This window comes from Magallana gigas, chromosome 5, assembly GCF_963853765.1.
Source record: "Magallana gigas chromosome 5, xbMagGiga1.1, whole genome shotgun sequence".
NCBI lineage: Eukaryota > Metazoa > Mollusca > Bivalvia > Ostreida > Ostreidae > Magallana > Magallana gigas.
In genome coordinates this window covers 24,335,842-24,353,259 of record NC_088857.1, presented here as the reverse complement: position 1 = coordinate 24,353,259, position 17,418 = coordinate 24,335,842, and the positions used below count along the sequence as shown (strand labels likewise).

Here is a 17,418-nt window from a genome sequence, read left to right as displayed (position 1 = left end):
ATTTTACATGTATAAAATTTTTTATTTAACATTATATACCTTGAAAACAACAATTAGAATGAATTTACATTTAGCTTGAAATTACTATCACTATCCATAAATTATTACAAATGCTTGCCCATCAATGTTAAGGTGCATATATAGTAATTCTATCGAATCTTCGACTGTACCTCTGCACATCTGAAAGAAAATATGAGTTCATAGTTATGTAGACCAGGAAGCCCTCTTCCAAAATTGTGAATTTCATGTGCTTCGGGGTAGGGGTTTTTAATCTAGGGAAGGGCTAATTATAGTCATATAGTGTAAATGTAAATAATGTTTAAAAACCATCTTCTTTTCTTCTGCTGATACTGAATAGTCAAAACGTCATTGAAGCCTATGGGAAAAATTGTAGACTCTATTGTAAATGGTTATAACTTGAAAACGGACAAAGATAATAATATAGGGTTTTTAGAATCATATATTAACTGTTACAGGCAATATATAGGGTTTATTAGATCTGACATAGGGTTGTCTCTAAGACCCGGGAGGCGGGGAATTCCCCCACCTATAATGCGCCCTTAATTACCCAGCTATTTTTGCATTTCAAACACAATGTAGCTATAAGCAAGACCCCCAGACCCCCTTCTTCTTTTTCATTTCTCCTTCCACTCCAATTTTTAGAGACAACCCTGTGAGCCCTGGGGTCATCCCCACCCCTAGGAATTGAAAATGACCATATATCTCAGAAACTCTTAGAATCCTGACCCCTAAACCATATATATTGTTGTTCCTGTGTTAATGGGGATCAAATGATATGTAGGTCATGGGCCCTGTGGGTGGTCCTGACCCCCCTCAAACAGGAAGTGCCCAAGTATCTTGAAAATGGTTAGGATCCCTTACCCCTAAACCATGTATATTCTTGTTCCTTGTGTCAAGGGGCATCAAATGGTATGTAGGTCATGGGCCCTGGGGGTGGTCCTGACTTTCCTCAAACAGAAAGTGCCCAAATAACTTGAACATGGTTAAGATCCCCACCCCTAAACCATGTATATTTTTGTTCCTTGTGTCAAGAGGCATCAAATGGTATGTAGGTCATGGGTCCTGGGGGTGGTCCTGACCCCCCTGAAACAGAAGTGCACGAATATCTTGAAAACAGTTAAGATCCCCAACCCTTCACAATATATATTCTTCTTCTTTGGGTCATGTTAGTTCACCTGAGGTGTAAAGGACCCCTGGGGAACATCATGAAACTTCAGAAATAAAAATAATCAAGCTCTTAATCTTTTTTGTCTGTAATGTTTGACCCATGTGGGTTATCCCTACTCCCAATGATGGCCTTGGTCGTTTGGGAGACTTTATAATTGGCCCGATTATAATTACATCTTGTTATGTCGCAGGGTCTTGTATGATTAATAACGCTGGTACTGATTTCAGCTATTCACTGGTTCTTTATTTAGAGGATTGTATTTTATTAAATAAAACCTATAAGTACAAACACACTCACACTCACAAACAGTTGCACAATTCATACGCAACATCGCACAGTTATTTAGAATAGGTGTGATTTATCGTTATTTCTGCTGCTGCTTGTTGTTACTTTACCTGTACTGTACATTGCAGGCAATGCGGGTCTCGTAAATCCACATCAAATATAAGCATAACAGCTGCATTGTAAATAAAGTGTGGTTCATTTAAACAATAAAATGCTTTCTTTGGTGATTCATTTGGGATATGAAGGTAGTGACATTGCAGAAAAAATACATAACCCGCGTTGATTAGGAAAAGCAAGTTAAATTCACTAAATTACTGTTGATGTACGTAAGTAAGTTAGCTAAAAGAAACAGCCAAATCATCTCCTGTGAGACTTTGAGTCTGACATCGTCATGATTATTTTGTGCAGTCCGTGATTTTTCCTAGGTCGCTATAGGTTTGGACCAATGGATAAAAGGGCGTGTCGATATCTGTCCTGTCGTTTTCTTGTCAGTTTCAGCCGCTGTAGATTTCGACCAATCGATAAATGGGGCGTGTAGATTTCAGTCTGGCTGTTTCTATAGAGCTATTAATTAACTATAAGTTTCCATAAGAAATAGAGGAAATAATACTTGGGAGATGTAAATATATTAATATGAAATTAATCAATTATATTTATGAAATAGAATTTCATGAAATTGGAAACTACATTCGAATTACTACATAACCTGATTATTACGCCGTTTAATTTTGTGATGTGTAAATAAGAACCCATATCTTTGTATTTGACGTACTTATTTCAGGCCAAAGTTTTAATTAGGGCCCCGCAAGGATTTGTGGGTGCCCTATAGTAATCACTCTGTCCGTCCGTCCTTCTGTCCGTCCGTCTGTCACTCTTCCGTCCACAAATTTTCTGTTTTTTTCTAATAACTTTTTTTATGGTTGCCCAATCAAGTTCAAATTTGGTATGGCAGTTCAGTAGGCAGAAATACATATATTGATGCTAAGTTTGGTTCTCTATGTCTTCTGGTTTGGAGCTGGGGTGGTGGGGTAGATTCCTTAACTATGCATAAGAATGAATGGGCAAAGAGAGATAACTGCTGAGAATGTTACCATTGTATACTAGGAAGGCTGTGCAATATTTGTCCTTTGGGATTAATTAACCTTCCACAAGCTTTATCTTTATCTGACACATTGAGATTAATTACTGCACTGCCTGTGTCTGCAAATGAACTTTGTTTTGAAGTTAAGGTCAATTTTGAATGATGTGTAGTATTGTGTACATTCTTTGAAATATGGATTTAAAATATAATATTCATACTTTATTTTGGTTAAAATACCGTACACAATGATTTATGATAATTTTATTGAATTCTAAAATCAAGATATATATTAAGATATCCTTTTTCACTATTTTATTTTTTAATTATAATTTTTTTAATTTTTTTCTGCCTAGCTTAATGCTGTTATTTTTATCAGGTAATCAGATAATAACCCCATTCTGTCATTTCTGAAAAAACAAATCTTATTGTAAATTTAGAAGAAAAGGATGAGAGAGCAGAACAATTAATCCCCTGGGATTAATTATCTTGCCTGCTGCAGAAAATTTAGAGGATTATCTCTATCTGTCATATGAAGATTAATGAACACCTTTGTCTGCAACTGATGTTTGTTTTGAAGTTGAGGTCAACCCTGGGTGATACAATGTATTTGCATTCACTGAAGGCTTGCATTTTATAAAACACCTGCTTAAATCTTTTTTAAATACACATTTAATTTAGTTTTGTTTTTATAAGACATGAGGTTATCTCTGTTTTATGCAGATACAAAGTTTTTGGACATTCAGGAATTATCTTGAAATTTTAAAAATACAGTTGTTACTTATAATTTTCATATATTTTTTTTTTAATGTAATCAAATTTAACTCTCATTCCATGAGCTGCACCCTTATATTTTTACCCCTCAGTTTAACACTTTAATTGTTGGATGAAAACCATATCAAACTACAAATCATGAGATCCTATATATTGCAGTTCTTTACATCTTATGCCGGGCATTTATTTTTCATCATTGTTAATATAAAGAGGATGGAATTCAAAGTTTTTTTCACTTCTGTATATTAATTGTCATAGCGGGGCCCTTCCTGACTGGTCAGTTTTCTAGTTTTTTTTGGTTTACAATTTTTGGTTACAAAAATATGCATTGGGTAGTGGAAAAATAAAAATAAATTGAAATCCTGACTGAGTTCATAATCCAAATAGCATTTAATTGACTGAATAAAGCATTTAATCTACTATATATTAAAAAGTTAAAAAACACAGGCTTCTTTTAAACTTTATTTTCCATGATTGATGATCACTTTCTATTCAATTTCAAAGCATTTCGAACTTTAGGCTGGATGCCTCTTGATATGCAGTTAAAACAAATGGGCCGGACAATGCTGTAATGTTTATTCAAGTCTTGCACAGTCTTCAGCCAGGGATGTGCTGTCCACCTCCGTGTCGCCACAGTAAAAACAACCGGCTGAAACTTGGTGGTGATGCCTGCAAGTAGAAACAGTTAAATACTACTAAAAGTGATTAAAGATTTAAACATTTGGACTACATGTATATATTTATTCAAGGTGTAAGACATAATTTCTGTGGATCTAGTAATATTTGCTTTTTATCATATAAAACCAATATTAACCAGCAGAATAGGTCGTTTCCATCTTGGCTGCACACTCAAGTCCCTCCTTGACTACAACAGTCTCATGATTTCTATGACCAGAGGGGAACAGCATAGATCCACAAGTATAGAGAAGGTTATCTTGGACCTCCTCAATATCAGTAACGTTGTCTGCTTAGGCGTTCCTTGCAATAAACAACTCTACGTTTTTCACAGAGACAGCACATGATGAAACTGCGAACTTTACCTGAAATCATTATATTTTATAGAAAAATATCTAAAAAGACAGTCTGGTTTTTTCTTGTGTTGCAGCAGAAGTACATTTGGACATCCATTTTACCTCCTATCAAAACTTGTCATTTTCTGTTGTGGTTCCTTTATCACTGAGACCAGGACAATCCCTGTCTATTGTCTCAGTGCCCAAGAGATCCTCAAGAGGTTGGAAAGTGCCATCAGGACCTCTAGTGGGACCAGGCAACCAATGAAGTGGCTTATCTGCTGGTAGTCTCTTTGGGTTGAGGGTGCAATACCAGCAATCAGCAGCATCACATTTTTTTATCTATTAAACAAGTGATATCATAATAAAATGATGAATATCCATTTAGGGATATGTTTTAGAGATGTATATGTATATCATTTAATATCAAAAATAAAATTTAATTTCACGTGTACCTGGAATGAATATTGCCGTGCTCTGCAATGTCTGTCTATGAAAGCCTTCAACTTTTTTGGTGCATTTTTCTCTTTTGTATCTATCACACTACTAGAATCTTCTGCATCTTTAAACAAATCCAGGACATCACTAATATTCATGATCTCTTCCAATGTTACAGCATCATGTACAACTACAGGTCTGCCATGTAGCTTGAGCTTAGAAAATCTATGTTTCAAAAGAGAAAGGGTAGGTTTTAGGGACTCTTCAAGTGCTGTTTTGACATTTGGTTGTCTCTCAGAAAGGTCCCTCAGTTTTTTTAATGTTGATGCAGGTTTAACAATGTATTCTATGTTGGCTTCCATGGAATTTCTTTGCAGGCATACATTTTGTAGACCCAGATTCAACAGGCTCGTGCAACGCTCAGCTGGATTATTGAAGCTGTGAAAGGGTGCAGTCCTAGCTGCAACGAGAAGGTCCAAGTCAAGTGTAATAAATGAAGCTATATATATGGGCAAGTTTTACACTCCAAAAGGTTGTTCTATGATCTGGTCCTCCATCAGTGTAGATAAAGAGAATCGGACACTCAAGGGAAAGTCCATCAGAACTTCTGGTATTCCTAAAAATAGATATGCTTTCAGTTGCATGGCGTTTAGGACTGGATGGTGTAAAAACCTTACCCTTTACAGTGACATGAAGAACACCATTGTAAAACCTGTCATCTTTACACTGAGGTAGCTCAATTTAACATCTAGCAGCACTGATGGCACTGCACCATGAATGTGGAAGTCATGGTCAAGGGCTGACAGCTTGGCGCCCTTCGGTATCAAAGACTTGTTATGAGCTCTAACACCTGTTGATGTCGATGAACCAGGTTCACCTATAGAATTGTCATCTAGGCATACTAAGGCACAATCTGTACCCAACTTCACTGCCATTTCCTTCATCATAGAATGGAGATTGAAGGCATAAGATGAATCGGGATGTTTCGCTCTTGTTAGTCTTTGCTGTACAGCATACTTGACTTTAAAACGGCTTGTGTAGCATACTGCTGATCTCACAAAAGCGTTGGAGGGCCAAAAATTCAGTGATAACCATGACCGGGATGGTATATTTGATCCTGCAGGCAGCCTTGCAGCTATAGTTTCTCTCAAATCCTGGCAGCTAATGGCTAAGGGCAATGTACATTTTATCAGAGTGACACCTCTCTTGAACAACAGATACCTCATCTAAATAGACGTCTAGGGCATTCCAGAATGGGTCCAATGATGCATCTTTGGGTCTGCCATTATTTTTAGCTCACCTGAGCCAAAGACTCAAGTGAGCTTTTCTGATCACAATTTGTCTGTCGTTGTCGTAGTCGTTGTCGTAGTCGTTGTCGTCGTCGTTAGCTTTTCACATTTTCATCTTCTTCTCAAGAACCACAGGGCAGATTTCAACTAAATTTGGCACAAAGCACCACTAGGTGAAGGGGATTCAAGTTTGTTCAAATGAAGGGCCACGCCCTCTTTAAAGGGGAGATAATTGAGAATTATTGAAAATTTGTTGGTATTTTTCAAAAATCTTCTTCTCAAAAACTATTTGGCCTGAAAAGCTAAAACTTGTGTGGAGGCATCCTCAGGTAGTGTAGATTCAAGTTTGTTCAAATCATGGTCCCCGGGGGTAGGGAGGGGCCACAAGAAGGGGATCAAGTTTTACATAGGAATATATAGAGAAAATCTTTAAAAATCTTCTTCTCAAAAACTATTAGGCCAGAAAAGCTCAAATTTAAATGGAAGCATCCTCAGGAAGTGTAGATTCAAAATTGTTCAAATCATGGTCCCCGGGGGTAGGGTGAGGCCACAGTGGGGGGATGAATTTTTAAATAGCAATATATAGAGAAAATCTTTAAAAATCTTCTTCTCAAAAACTATTGGGCCAGAAAAGCTCAAATTAAAATGGGAGCATCCACAGGTAGTGTAGATTCAAATTTGTTCAAATCATGGTCCCCGGGGGTAGGGTGGGGCCACAATTGGGGGATTAAGTTTTACATAGGAATATATAAAGAAATCTTTAAAAATCTTCTTCTCAAAAACTATTAGGCCAGGAAAGCTCAAATTTGAGTGGAAGCATCCTCAGATAGACGTGTAGATTCAAGTTCGTTCAAATCATGGCCCACGGGGGGTAGGGTGGGGCCACAATACGGGGATGAATTTTTACATAGCAATATATAGAGAAAATCTTTAAAAATCTTCTCAAAAACTATTAGGCCAGAAAAGCTCAAATTATAATGGAATCATCTTCAGGTAGTGTAGATTCAAGCTCATTCAAATCATGGTGCCCGGGGGTAGGGTGGGGCAAAAATGGGGGGATCAAGTTTTACATTGGAATATATAGAGAAAATCTATAACAATCTTCTTCTCAAAAACAATTAGGCCAGAAAAGATCAAATTAAAATGGAAGCATCCTCAGGTAGTGTAGATTCAAGTTTGTTCAAATCATAGTCCCTTGGGGTAGGGCGGGGCCACAACGGGGGGATCAAGTTTTACATAGGAATATATAGAGAAAATCTTCTTCTCAAAAACTATTAGGCCAGAAAGCTCAAATTTGAATGGAAGCATCCTCAGGTAGTGTAGATTCAAGTTTGTTCAAATCATGGTCCCTGGGCCACAATTGGGGGATCAAGTTTTACATAGGAATATATAGAGAAAATCTTTAAAAATCTTCTTCTCAAAAACTATATGACCAAGAAAGCTCAAATTGGCGGGTAACCATCCTCAGATAATGTAGATTCAAGTTTATTCAAATCATGGTCCCTGAGGGTAGGGCGGGGCCACAATGGGGGATATATTTTTATACATAGAGAAAATCTCTAAAAAAATCTTCTTCTCAAAACTATTAGGCCAGGAAAGCCCAAATCTGAGTGGAAGCATTTCCAAATCGTATAGATTCAAGTTTGTTAAAATAATAGTCCAGTGGTATGGTGAGGCCACAGTGGGGGATGAATTTTTACATAGGTATATATAGAGAAAATCTTTAAAAATCTTCTTTTTAAAGACCATTTGGCCAGAAAAGCTTTAACTTGTGTAGAGGCATCCTCGGGTATTGTAAATTCAAAATCAGAGTCCCTAGTGGTAGGGCGGGGCCGTGATGGCAGTCTGAATTTTTACATATATAGAGAACATCTTTAAAAATATTCTGGGAAAGTTTTTCGGTCCAAAACTCAGTACTTAGTGTGAAAGCACAGGTTATGCAGATATAAGTTTGGTGAAACCATGATACCCTAGAGAAAAGTGGGGCAACAAAATGGGGGGGGGGGGGGTATATAGGAAAAGAGAAAAATCATCTTACAGGTACAACAAGAAAAGGGGCTTGGTATTTACCAAAAGAAAGAGGTGGATAAAAATTGGCAGATTTTCAATTTTTTTAGCAAGATCTACTGTACTTAGTTGTCAAGATATTTTGATACTGTAATGCTAATTTGATCAGAATTAAGGCAATTGTTGCTCAGGTGAGCGATGTGGCCCCTGGGCCTCTTGTTTCTCAAGTCATAAAACATTTCTTGTGCATCAGCTTGTAAAAGGAACTCTAAAACTCTATCATCAACTGCTCTTTCACCACTTGATACAGCTGCACTAGCATCACGTGTCAGGAATCTGTACATATGTCGTAAGATAGCATGTCAACCCGACTAATATGTGTAATTTAAATATTATTTAACTAAAGATAAATTTAATGAGTGAATGTAGAGAATGAGAGTGTTTTAGTAATATTTTAATTGTATATGATTATAGATCACCAAGCTGTACTTGTGGAAACCATTTATTCGATATACAAATACAACAATAAATATTCAGCGTCATTTCCACAAAAGGCCTTAAATTCTTATGATCCTGTTCCAACCTACTCATTCATGCATCAAATTTTTCATCTGACCAAGTACTTCAGTAAGTTGCTCTTTCAAATCAAAGTTTGACACATGATCTTCAATTTCAGTACACACCCGTTTTTGGTACTGGGGCCAGGGCCAATGGATTGGGAAAAATGTGACATTTTGATAGAAATTGGGAATTTTTTTCCTTGCTTTATGTACAGTCTCCTGAACCAAAAACTAAATAATTGGATTTTTTAAAAATTAATATTTTTTAAAAAAATTATTTTTAAAACTGGGAACATGTGTGTATAATAATGAGAAGGAAAAAAAATTTATTCACAGTGTGTATTACAAATTTGTTAATGAAGATGTAAAATTTCCAAAAGGTTTATGTGTAATTACTATATGTCAAATGCAAAGAAAAAATAAATAAATTATAATTTAAAAAAAGGTATCTTATTTGTTTTAATGTAAAATTTAATCTATTTTTAGGTCACCTGAGCCAAAGGCTCAAGTGAGCTTTTCTGATCACAATTTGTCCGTTGTCTGTCGTTGTCGTAGTTGTCGTTGTAAACTTTTCACATTTTCATCTTCTTCTCAAGAACCACTGGGCAGATTTCAACCAAATTTGGCACAAAGCACCACTAGGTAAAGGGGATTCAAGTTTGTTCAAATGAAGGGCCACGCCCTCTTTAAAGGGGAGATAATTGAGAATTATTGAAAATTTGTTGGTATTTTTCAAAAATCTTCTTCTCAAAAACTATTCAGCCTGAAAAGCTTAAACTTGTGTGGAGGCATCCTCAGGTAGTGTAGATTCAAGTTTGTTCAGATCATGGTCCTCGGGGTAGGGAGGGGCCACAAGAGGGGGATCAAGTTTTACATAGGAATATATAGAGAAAATCTTTAAAAATCTTCTTCTAAAAAACTATCAGGCCAGAAAAGCTCAAATTAAATTGGGAGCATCCTCAGATAGTGCAGATTCAAGTTTGTTCAAATCATGGTCCCCGGGGGCAGGGTGGGGCCACAATTGGGGGATCAAGTTTTACACAGGAATATATAGAGAAAATCTTTAAAAATCTTCTTCTCAAAAACTACTAGGCCAGAAAAGCTCAAATTTGAGTGGAAGCATCCTCAGATAGCGTAGATTCAAGTTTGTTCAAATCATGGTCACCGGGGGTAGGGTGGGGCCACAAATGGGGGATCATATTTTACATAGGAATATAAAGAGAAAATCTTTAAAAATCTTCTTCTCAAAAACTACTAGGCCAGAAAAGCTCAAATTTGAGTGGAAGCATCCTCAGGTAGTGTAGATTTAAGTTTGTTCAAATCATGGTCCTTGGGGATAGGGTAGGGCCACAATTGGGGGATGAAGTTTTACATAGGAATAGATAGAGAAAATCTTTAAAAATCTTCTTCTCAAAAACTATTAGGCCAGGGAAGCTCAAATTTGAGTGGAAGCATCCTCAGATAGTGTAGATTCAAGTTTGTTCAAATCATGGTCCCCGGGGGTAGGGAGGGGCCACAATTGGGGGATAAATTTTTATACAGGAATATATAGAGAAAATCTTTAAAAAAATTTCTTTTAAAAACTATTTGGCCAAGAAAGCTCAAATTGGTGTGTAACCATCCTCAGAGAATGTAGATTCAAGTTTGTTCAAATCATGGTCCCTGGGGGTAGGGGGGCCACAATGAGGGAAAATCTTCTTCTCAAAAACTATTTGGCCAGGAAAGCCGAAATTTGAATAGAAGCATCCCCAAATCGTATAGATTCAATTTTATTTAAATAATAGTCCAGAGGTAGGGCGATATTTAAGATATTTTGATACTGTAATGCTAATTCGATCAGAATTAAGGCAATTGTTGCTCAGGTGGGCGATGTGGCCCCTGGGCCTCTTGTTTATACAGTGTTTTCAATAAGTTTTTGAATAGAAGGAAAAAAATTTGGAACTGCAGGCAACCTTATCTCGGCGAGGGGTCTGGGGACTGCCTCAGGCCCCGAGCGGGTCCAGGGCAGAGCCCTGGTAGGGGGACCAGGGGGGCAAAGCCCCCTGGCCGAAAACGAAAATAATCATTTTTGAAGGTACTTTTGGTGCTTCTAAGGCCATCTAAAAGTATAAGTTTTATGAAATGTCTACTGCTAGACAAACTCAAAAATTCCGAAATTATGAGGATGTTAGCTATCATAAACACAGCTCTAACGAATAGGAGGTATCCTCATTAGAGCCTAATTTATTAAATTGAAAAGGTGAGTAATGTTTTGGTGTTACACATTAGTTTTAACCTTTAATAAATATTTAAAGATTTCATTAAAAGCACTATTTTTTTTTAATTTTAGTTTTTTAAATATTATATAGCACTACTGTAATTATTTTAAAGAGCTGTGATAATATAAACAAATAAGCATGCTAATTGGCTTTTTAGCTCACCTGAGCTGAAAGCTCAAGTGAGCTATTCTGATCACATTTTGTCTGTCGTCCGTCTGTCTGTAAACTTTTCACATTTTCAACATCTTCTCAAGAACTACTGGGCCAATTTCAACCAAACTTGGCACAAATCATCCTTAGGCAATGGGGATTCAAAATTGTGAAAATGAAGGGCCACACTCGTTTTTAAGGGGAGATAATTAGAAATTAATGAAAAATTTCGAGAAATTTTCAAAAATCTTCTTCTCAAGAACCAGAAAGCCAGGAATGCTGAAACTTGTGTGGAAGCATCCTCAGGTAGTGTAGATTCAAAGTTGTGAAATTCATGACCCCCGGGGGTAGGGTGGGGCCACAATGGGGGGGTCAAAGTTTTACATAGGAATATATAAAGTAAATCTTTAAAAATCTTCTTCTTAGAAACTAATCAGCCAGGAAAGCTGAAACTTGTGTGGAAGCATCCTCAGGTAGTGTAGATTCAAAGTTGTGAAAATCATGACCCCCAGGGGTAGGGTGGGGCCACAATGGGGGGTCAAAGTTTTACATAGGAATATATAGAGTAAATCTTTAAAAATCTTCTTCTCAGAAACTAATCAGCCAGGAAAGCTGAAACTTGTGTGGAAGCATCCTCAGATAGTGTAGATTCAAAGTTGTGAAAACATGATCCCTGGGGGTAGGGTGAGGCCACATTGAGGGGGGGGGGTGTTAAAGTTTTACATTGGAATATATAGAGTAAATCTTTTAAAATCTTCTTCTCAGAAACTAATCAGCCAGATGATTCTTTATTATTGTTAAGACTTTGGCTGCAGGACAATTCTTCGGCCTCACAAGAAGGTTCAGAGTTTGATGTTGCTTAATATCCCATATATAAACAATTGTAAAGGACCTTTTTGAGGACTGCAATACTCAACATGTGAAATGACTATAAAATCATCCTGTCAGAAAAGGGACTAATGATTATAAACATAAGAAAATCCAGGGGGAAAAAATGGATTTTATTTATACAGGATCTACATGTATTATTGAACATTGTCAAGATTGTTTGTATTATGACTCCATTAAGCTGATTTTATCATACCTATTGTTCCTCAGGTGAGCGATGTGGCCCATGGGCCTCTTGTTTTGTAGTTAATTTTTTAAGACGTTGAGCTAATGCTCGACAGCCTTCTAGCGATTGTCTGGATTGGCAATCGTCCAAATTCACGCGCTGCACCGCCTTTTAAATGCGTATAAGAAATAAGTTCTTTAAAGTATTAAATGTATTTCAAGATTTTTATTCCATTTATCAAACTAAATTGTGTACAAAAAAACCAACTTTGCCTACCTGGTTATTGACAACTCATTGCATAAGTATAAATTTGCTTAATCAAGAAATGGCGGATGAATACAATCAGGTGTAAACATTCACTAAATATTATTTTAGTTTATCGCTTACATTTTAATTGGAGAGTGTGCCCGATAGAAATAAAATTTGCGATGTAAATTTATTTGTTATCGGGCACGGTCTCCAAAATAAATGTAAGCGATAAACGTATCTAGTGATTTTACTGCTAAAAATAAACACGATAATTCAGTTGATCTGGTCGAGCATTTTAGATAGCACGTGTTGTGGATTTGTTTGTAAACAACAGTATAGTACCATAGGGAATCTTGTTTCAAACGGGAATTGAAATAAATAAAAGTATGCTTTATTATTATAATTAGGGACATACTGTTAATGTATTCGAATCATGAACCTGTGAAAATTGTTTAAAGAAAATAATTTATTTTTAAACTTTGAAATTTCTTCGAATTTTGTAAACATAATGAGTTATTGAATTGTAAAAGCACCTATACCTATTTTATATGAAAATAAACTTATTTTTGTTTTTAAAGCAGCACAAAACAAAATTCATATACTTCTCTATTCTATGTCTAAAATTATTTGATATACGACTATTAAATTAACAGAAATTCAAATTATTGATATTCTATATTAAAGAAAAAGTCAGTTCGACGCCTTTGTGGCCGTTCCGGCCTTTGATTTGTTTATTGTTTTTTTATGTTTATTTTTAATTTTTGTAAGCAAGTACTGTTCTTATCGGGATAACCACGACGCCCAACCAGGGCCCAGACTCAATTCACCTAAAAAAACCAATATCTTACAAGCATTAATATTAAAATTAAGGCACAGTATCTGTAATCTTTATTCTCTAATTATGTGAATTATTGTAATGAAAAGTAACATTAATATAACATAAATAATATCCATGTGGAATAACATAGACACGCAGCTATTACGGAACGTAAAATGTTCATTTTTTTCTTAAATAAGTCCACAAAACCGTAAAATGTCGACCCGGGTTTGCCTACCCATTTTACCAACTTGGAAATCAACAATCGTCGATAAATTTCTAAATACTCATTGTTTTGCAGAAATATTTAGAGCGAATACAGTTATACTGATTGGTGACATATCCTGAAAATTTCATTGAGATTGGTTGATTGTTCACAAAGAAAATTGAAAAATATTGATCTGCCCCGGCTTTTATTTTGCCCCGGACCGGGTTTGCCTACCCATTTTACCAAGACTCCGTTGATCTGGGTCATTGACGTGTTACTATTTTGATGCCATATTTTCAAACACATAAACAATAAGGATTTTGATATTAACTAGCTCTAGCCTAGTACCCGAGGCCTTCCGAGTGCACTCGGAAGGCCTCGGGTACTAGGCTAATCAAGCTCCTAGGGGAGAATATGGGGGAATTAAAGACGGAAATCTCAGCCGGAAAATTTTATTATACAGGCGGGGGTGAGTCATTTAACCCCAAGGAACCCCAAGGAACCCCAATGATAGAAATTAATAACTATTAATACCCAAGGGGTCTCATTTGAGTTCACGGATCACCTCTTAGTACCCCAAGGACACCCCAAGGAAACCCTAGGATACCCCTACGAACCCCAATGATAGAAATTATTAACCACTGAAAATCCAGGGGTCTCATTCAAATCCAAGGCTCACCCCAAGGTACCCCCAATGATAGAAATTAATAGCTATTAATACCGAAGGGATCTCACTGGAATCCAAGGGTCACCTCCAAGTATCCAAAGGATACCCCTAGGAACCCCAAGGATACTCATAAGAACCCCAATAATAAAAATTAGTAACAAGTGATACCCCAGGATTGCTGTAATGAGACTCAATTTGTCTGTAAGGTGCGGTGAAGTCATGGTGATGTCCAGTCTGCTCCCAACTCTGCTGGTCACCACTGGTGTTCTCAAATGAGTTCTACATAAAAAATAAGTATATTGTAAAGTTTAAACATTCTATGTTAACACTAAAAATAAACACTCTGTGTTAACTTAAGTATCAATCTGACAGTGCATTTCCTATTATATCTGATTCAATACATACCTGTGGTTTATTTTGCTTTACAAAGTGGACTAAGTCTCTAATGTAAAGCTGGACTTCTGGTTTCATTAGTCCCTCCAGGACCTGCAGTACCTCACCAGATGGAACTGAAACAATGAGCTTAGTTATAAATCGTAGTATATGTTACAGAGAATCTAATAACATACTCTACCAGAATTGATGCATATATTTTTGCTCCAAAATTTTTAATTTAAAAAGATTTATAAGTTTCAATACATGAATGAATTAAATCAGAGTACCGGTAGTATCAAGTTAAAATAATTTACTTTTAAATAGAGGACTGTAAAATTATAAAATAAAACATTTTTTCTATGTATGACTTACTAGGCACTTGAGAAAAAGCTGAGATGTTAGGCCTCGTTAGTGACTGCATTGATTCATGGTCTGATGTAGCTGTTGCATTAACTGCATTCATGCAGACCTCCCATGTATCTGTCATGGTTAGAGATGATGCAGATGTTGACAATGGTACGGACCTTTTTTCAACAGATGTCTTGGATGCAGTGGGCTTTAACACTGGTAAGGCCAGCTCTGAAGGGGTACTCTCTGGGTCAACAGGTGTCTTGGATGCAGTGGGCTTTAACACTGGTAAGGCAGGCTCTGAATTGGTACTCTTTGGGTCAACAGGTGTCTTGGATGCAGTGGGCTTTAACACTGGTAAGGCTGGCTCTGAAAGGGTACTCTCTGGGTCAATCAAGTTAAAGTTGGAGACAGAAAATATGCCGTCAGTTTCTGGCAAGGTTGCTGGGACAGATGTAGAAAATTGACCAAAGAGATCGCTGCAATATTTGTTCTGCAAGGTCCTTAATCCTTCAGGCAGAGCTTCCAGTTTTTTTGACACTTTTTTTTGTTTTTCTGGCTGTTTTTTTGATGAATTTTCCTTCTTCTTTTCCTTCTCTTCATCTTTGTTTTCCTTGGAACCTTCCTTTTTTCCATCATCTTTCTTCTTCTTCTTTTTGGGACTCAGCGTGTCCTCTTGCTCCTCTGACTCCTGCATCTTTTTAGTTTTACACCTATGTCTTTTTTCGAAACTTTCGTCTGAACTCATTTCAAAAGAAAACAGCTCCTCTGGAACATCATTTAGCCCCTTCTGCTTTTTCAAGATTTTTGAATAAGCAAGTGTTGCAAATTTGTTCAAATTTTCTTCGTCTGAAAAACAAAAGGCTTGCTGTTAACTTTTTATAAAAAAAAAAAAAAGTGCAAAATTATGATATACCAGTAATACCTATGAGTTAAATTGATATTAAGTTTAGAGAGATGACGACAGTCTTCATTTTGTTTATTATTCTAGATCGAGGCATGAAAATTAGCGGGGATTATTGGTTGGTTAATGTATTAAGGCATAGGCATCGGAAGAGGGGGGGGTTACCCCCCCCCCCCCCACTTTTTTTTGCAAAGTTAGACCCAACCATTAGGCACATAGCACCATAGAGTGTTCAGTGTTCAGCCCCCCCCCCCTTTTAATCGCAGCAAACATAATTGTTCCTAAATTTACCTTGAAAAGATTGAATTTTTGAGAAGTTGGAGCCTTAGGTATACTAGCCCAAGTTTTGAAATAAAAAACATAATATACTTATGTATTCATAAAGATTTACAAATTAAATACACTACTTATATTTACTTAAAAATATGGTAATATTTTCCTACATGAGACACCCCCCTGTCAAGTAACTAACGTTAGTGTGTGCGTGGGGGGGGGGTTATCGATGTTTACCCCCATGTATATTATGACATTTGTAATTCATAATCATAAAAGCAATGGTTGAGTTCAGAGGATTAGACAGCGGGGAGTCTAATCTACCAGTATTTATAGAGAAAGGGTCGGTTTATGTTCTAGATAAAACATAATGTTTATTGTTTTCATTGTGCATGGCATGTGTCATTGTAGTTTTAAGTGGGTGGAATGTTGCAAACACATGGCTACAGATCTGCCCATGGGGGTAGTTAAAAATCATAACTCCTGCCGTGCAATCTCCTACCGTGCTACGTACCTGTAACACCCCCCCCCCCCCACACACACGTATCTGTGGTTTCCTTATCTAATACTATTGTTAAATTGTTTATAAAAACATCAGTGCATATGCACAGGTTAGTTTTCAAACAAAATCACAATCAGTGTTCATCACTCAGTACAATAAAACCTATAGTATTCGAAACCGTAACAAAAAACTTGTTTTTTAGGGGGGGGGGGGGGGGGGGCAGAAATGATTAATCGCCAAAATGTCATGTTTACTTAACATGTTTAATAAAATCTTAAATAATTTGCAAAAATTTGTAAAAACAAACTAACATCTATTCTACCCTGTGGATTTACTTGTGCATTTATTAAAGAAACCATTTTAAAAAACATTATTGTTTCATCCTACATTAACTTCCGGTGTTACAATGTCACGTGACTAGAATTTTGGGCGGCGGATTCGAGAGTTCGAAATTAAAATCTGATACGGGATTCATAATTTGTTCATACTAATAAAATGCGCTTTGGAAATTTCTATTATGTACAATTCTAAATAAGTTTTTTTATTAATTCTAAATAACTTCTGTTGCCATGTATTTTATTCGAATGTTCAAGATGAATAACATTAATAGGTACATTAAATTAATACTGATACGTTCCTGAACTATATCCGTGTAGCTGCGTAAAATAATAAATTAATATATGTTCAACAAACTACAATCGTTACATGTTCTCTAATATCTTTAATAAAAGTATTCATTTTGACTTACCCCCAACTTTGATTATGGTTCCATGATAAAGGGATCGTTGTCCCGCGACTTTTCCTGGCCAGTACATTTCAACCTTTCCTCGTGGTTCCCAGTCGTCACTTACAAGTTTTAAACTCTTGTTGTTTTTCCCAACAACACTAAGACTGGCATCTTCGTTGAAGAATATACACGCAAACATTTTATCCGAGTTACATGTAAGTTAATGAGTTACAAGTAAAAACTGAGGAACAGTCGG

The 17,418-nt window shown here is 36.4% G+C and overlaps 1 protein-coding gene and 1 long non-coding RNA gene across 2 annotated transcripts; both read right to left on the bottom strand.

Moving 5' to 3' along the window:
- Nucleotides 1–3,775: 3,775 nt before the first annotated feature.
- Nucleotides 3,776–6,096, bottom strand: LOC105340634 (uncharacterized). Its single transcript, XR_010713885.1, has 4 exons — nucleotides 4,792–6,096; nucleotides 4,460–4,678; nucleotides 4,141–4,366; nucleotides 3,776–3,995 (listed from the first exon to the last, which is right to left on the bottom strand). It is a non-coding gene; the product is annotated as an uncharacterized lncRNA (long non-coding RNA).
- Nucleotides 6,097–14,141: 8,045 nt separating this feature from the next.
- On the bottom strand, nucleotides 14,142–17,361 carry LOC136275589 (uncharacterized protein DDB_G0286299-like). Its single transcript, XM_066085178.1, has 4 exons — nucleotides 17,184–17,361; nucleotides 14,781–15,605; nucleotides 14,439–14,542; nucleotides 14,142–14,312 (listed from the first exon to the last, which is right to left on the bottom strand). Exons 1-4 carry the CDS (start codon nucleotides 17,359–17,361, stop codon nucleotides 14,142–14,144), a joined length of 1,278 nt encoding a protein of 425 aa, XP_065941250.1.
- Nucleotides 17,362–17,418: the final 57 nt, after the last annotated feature.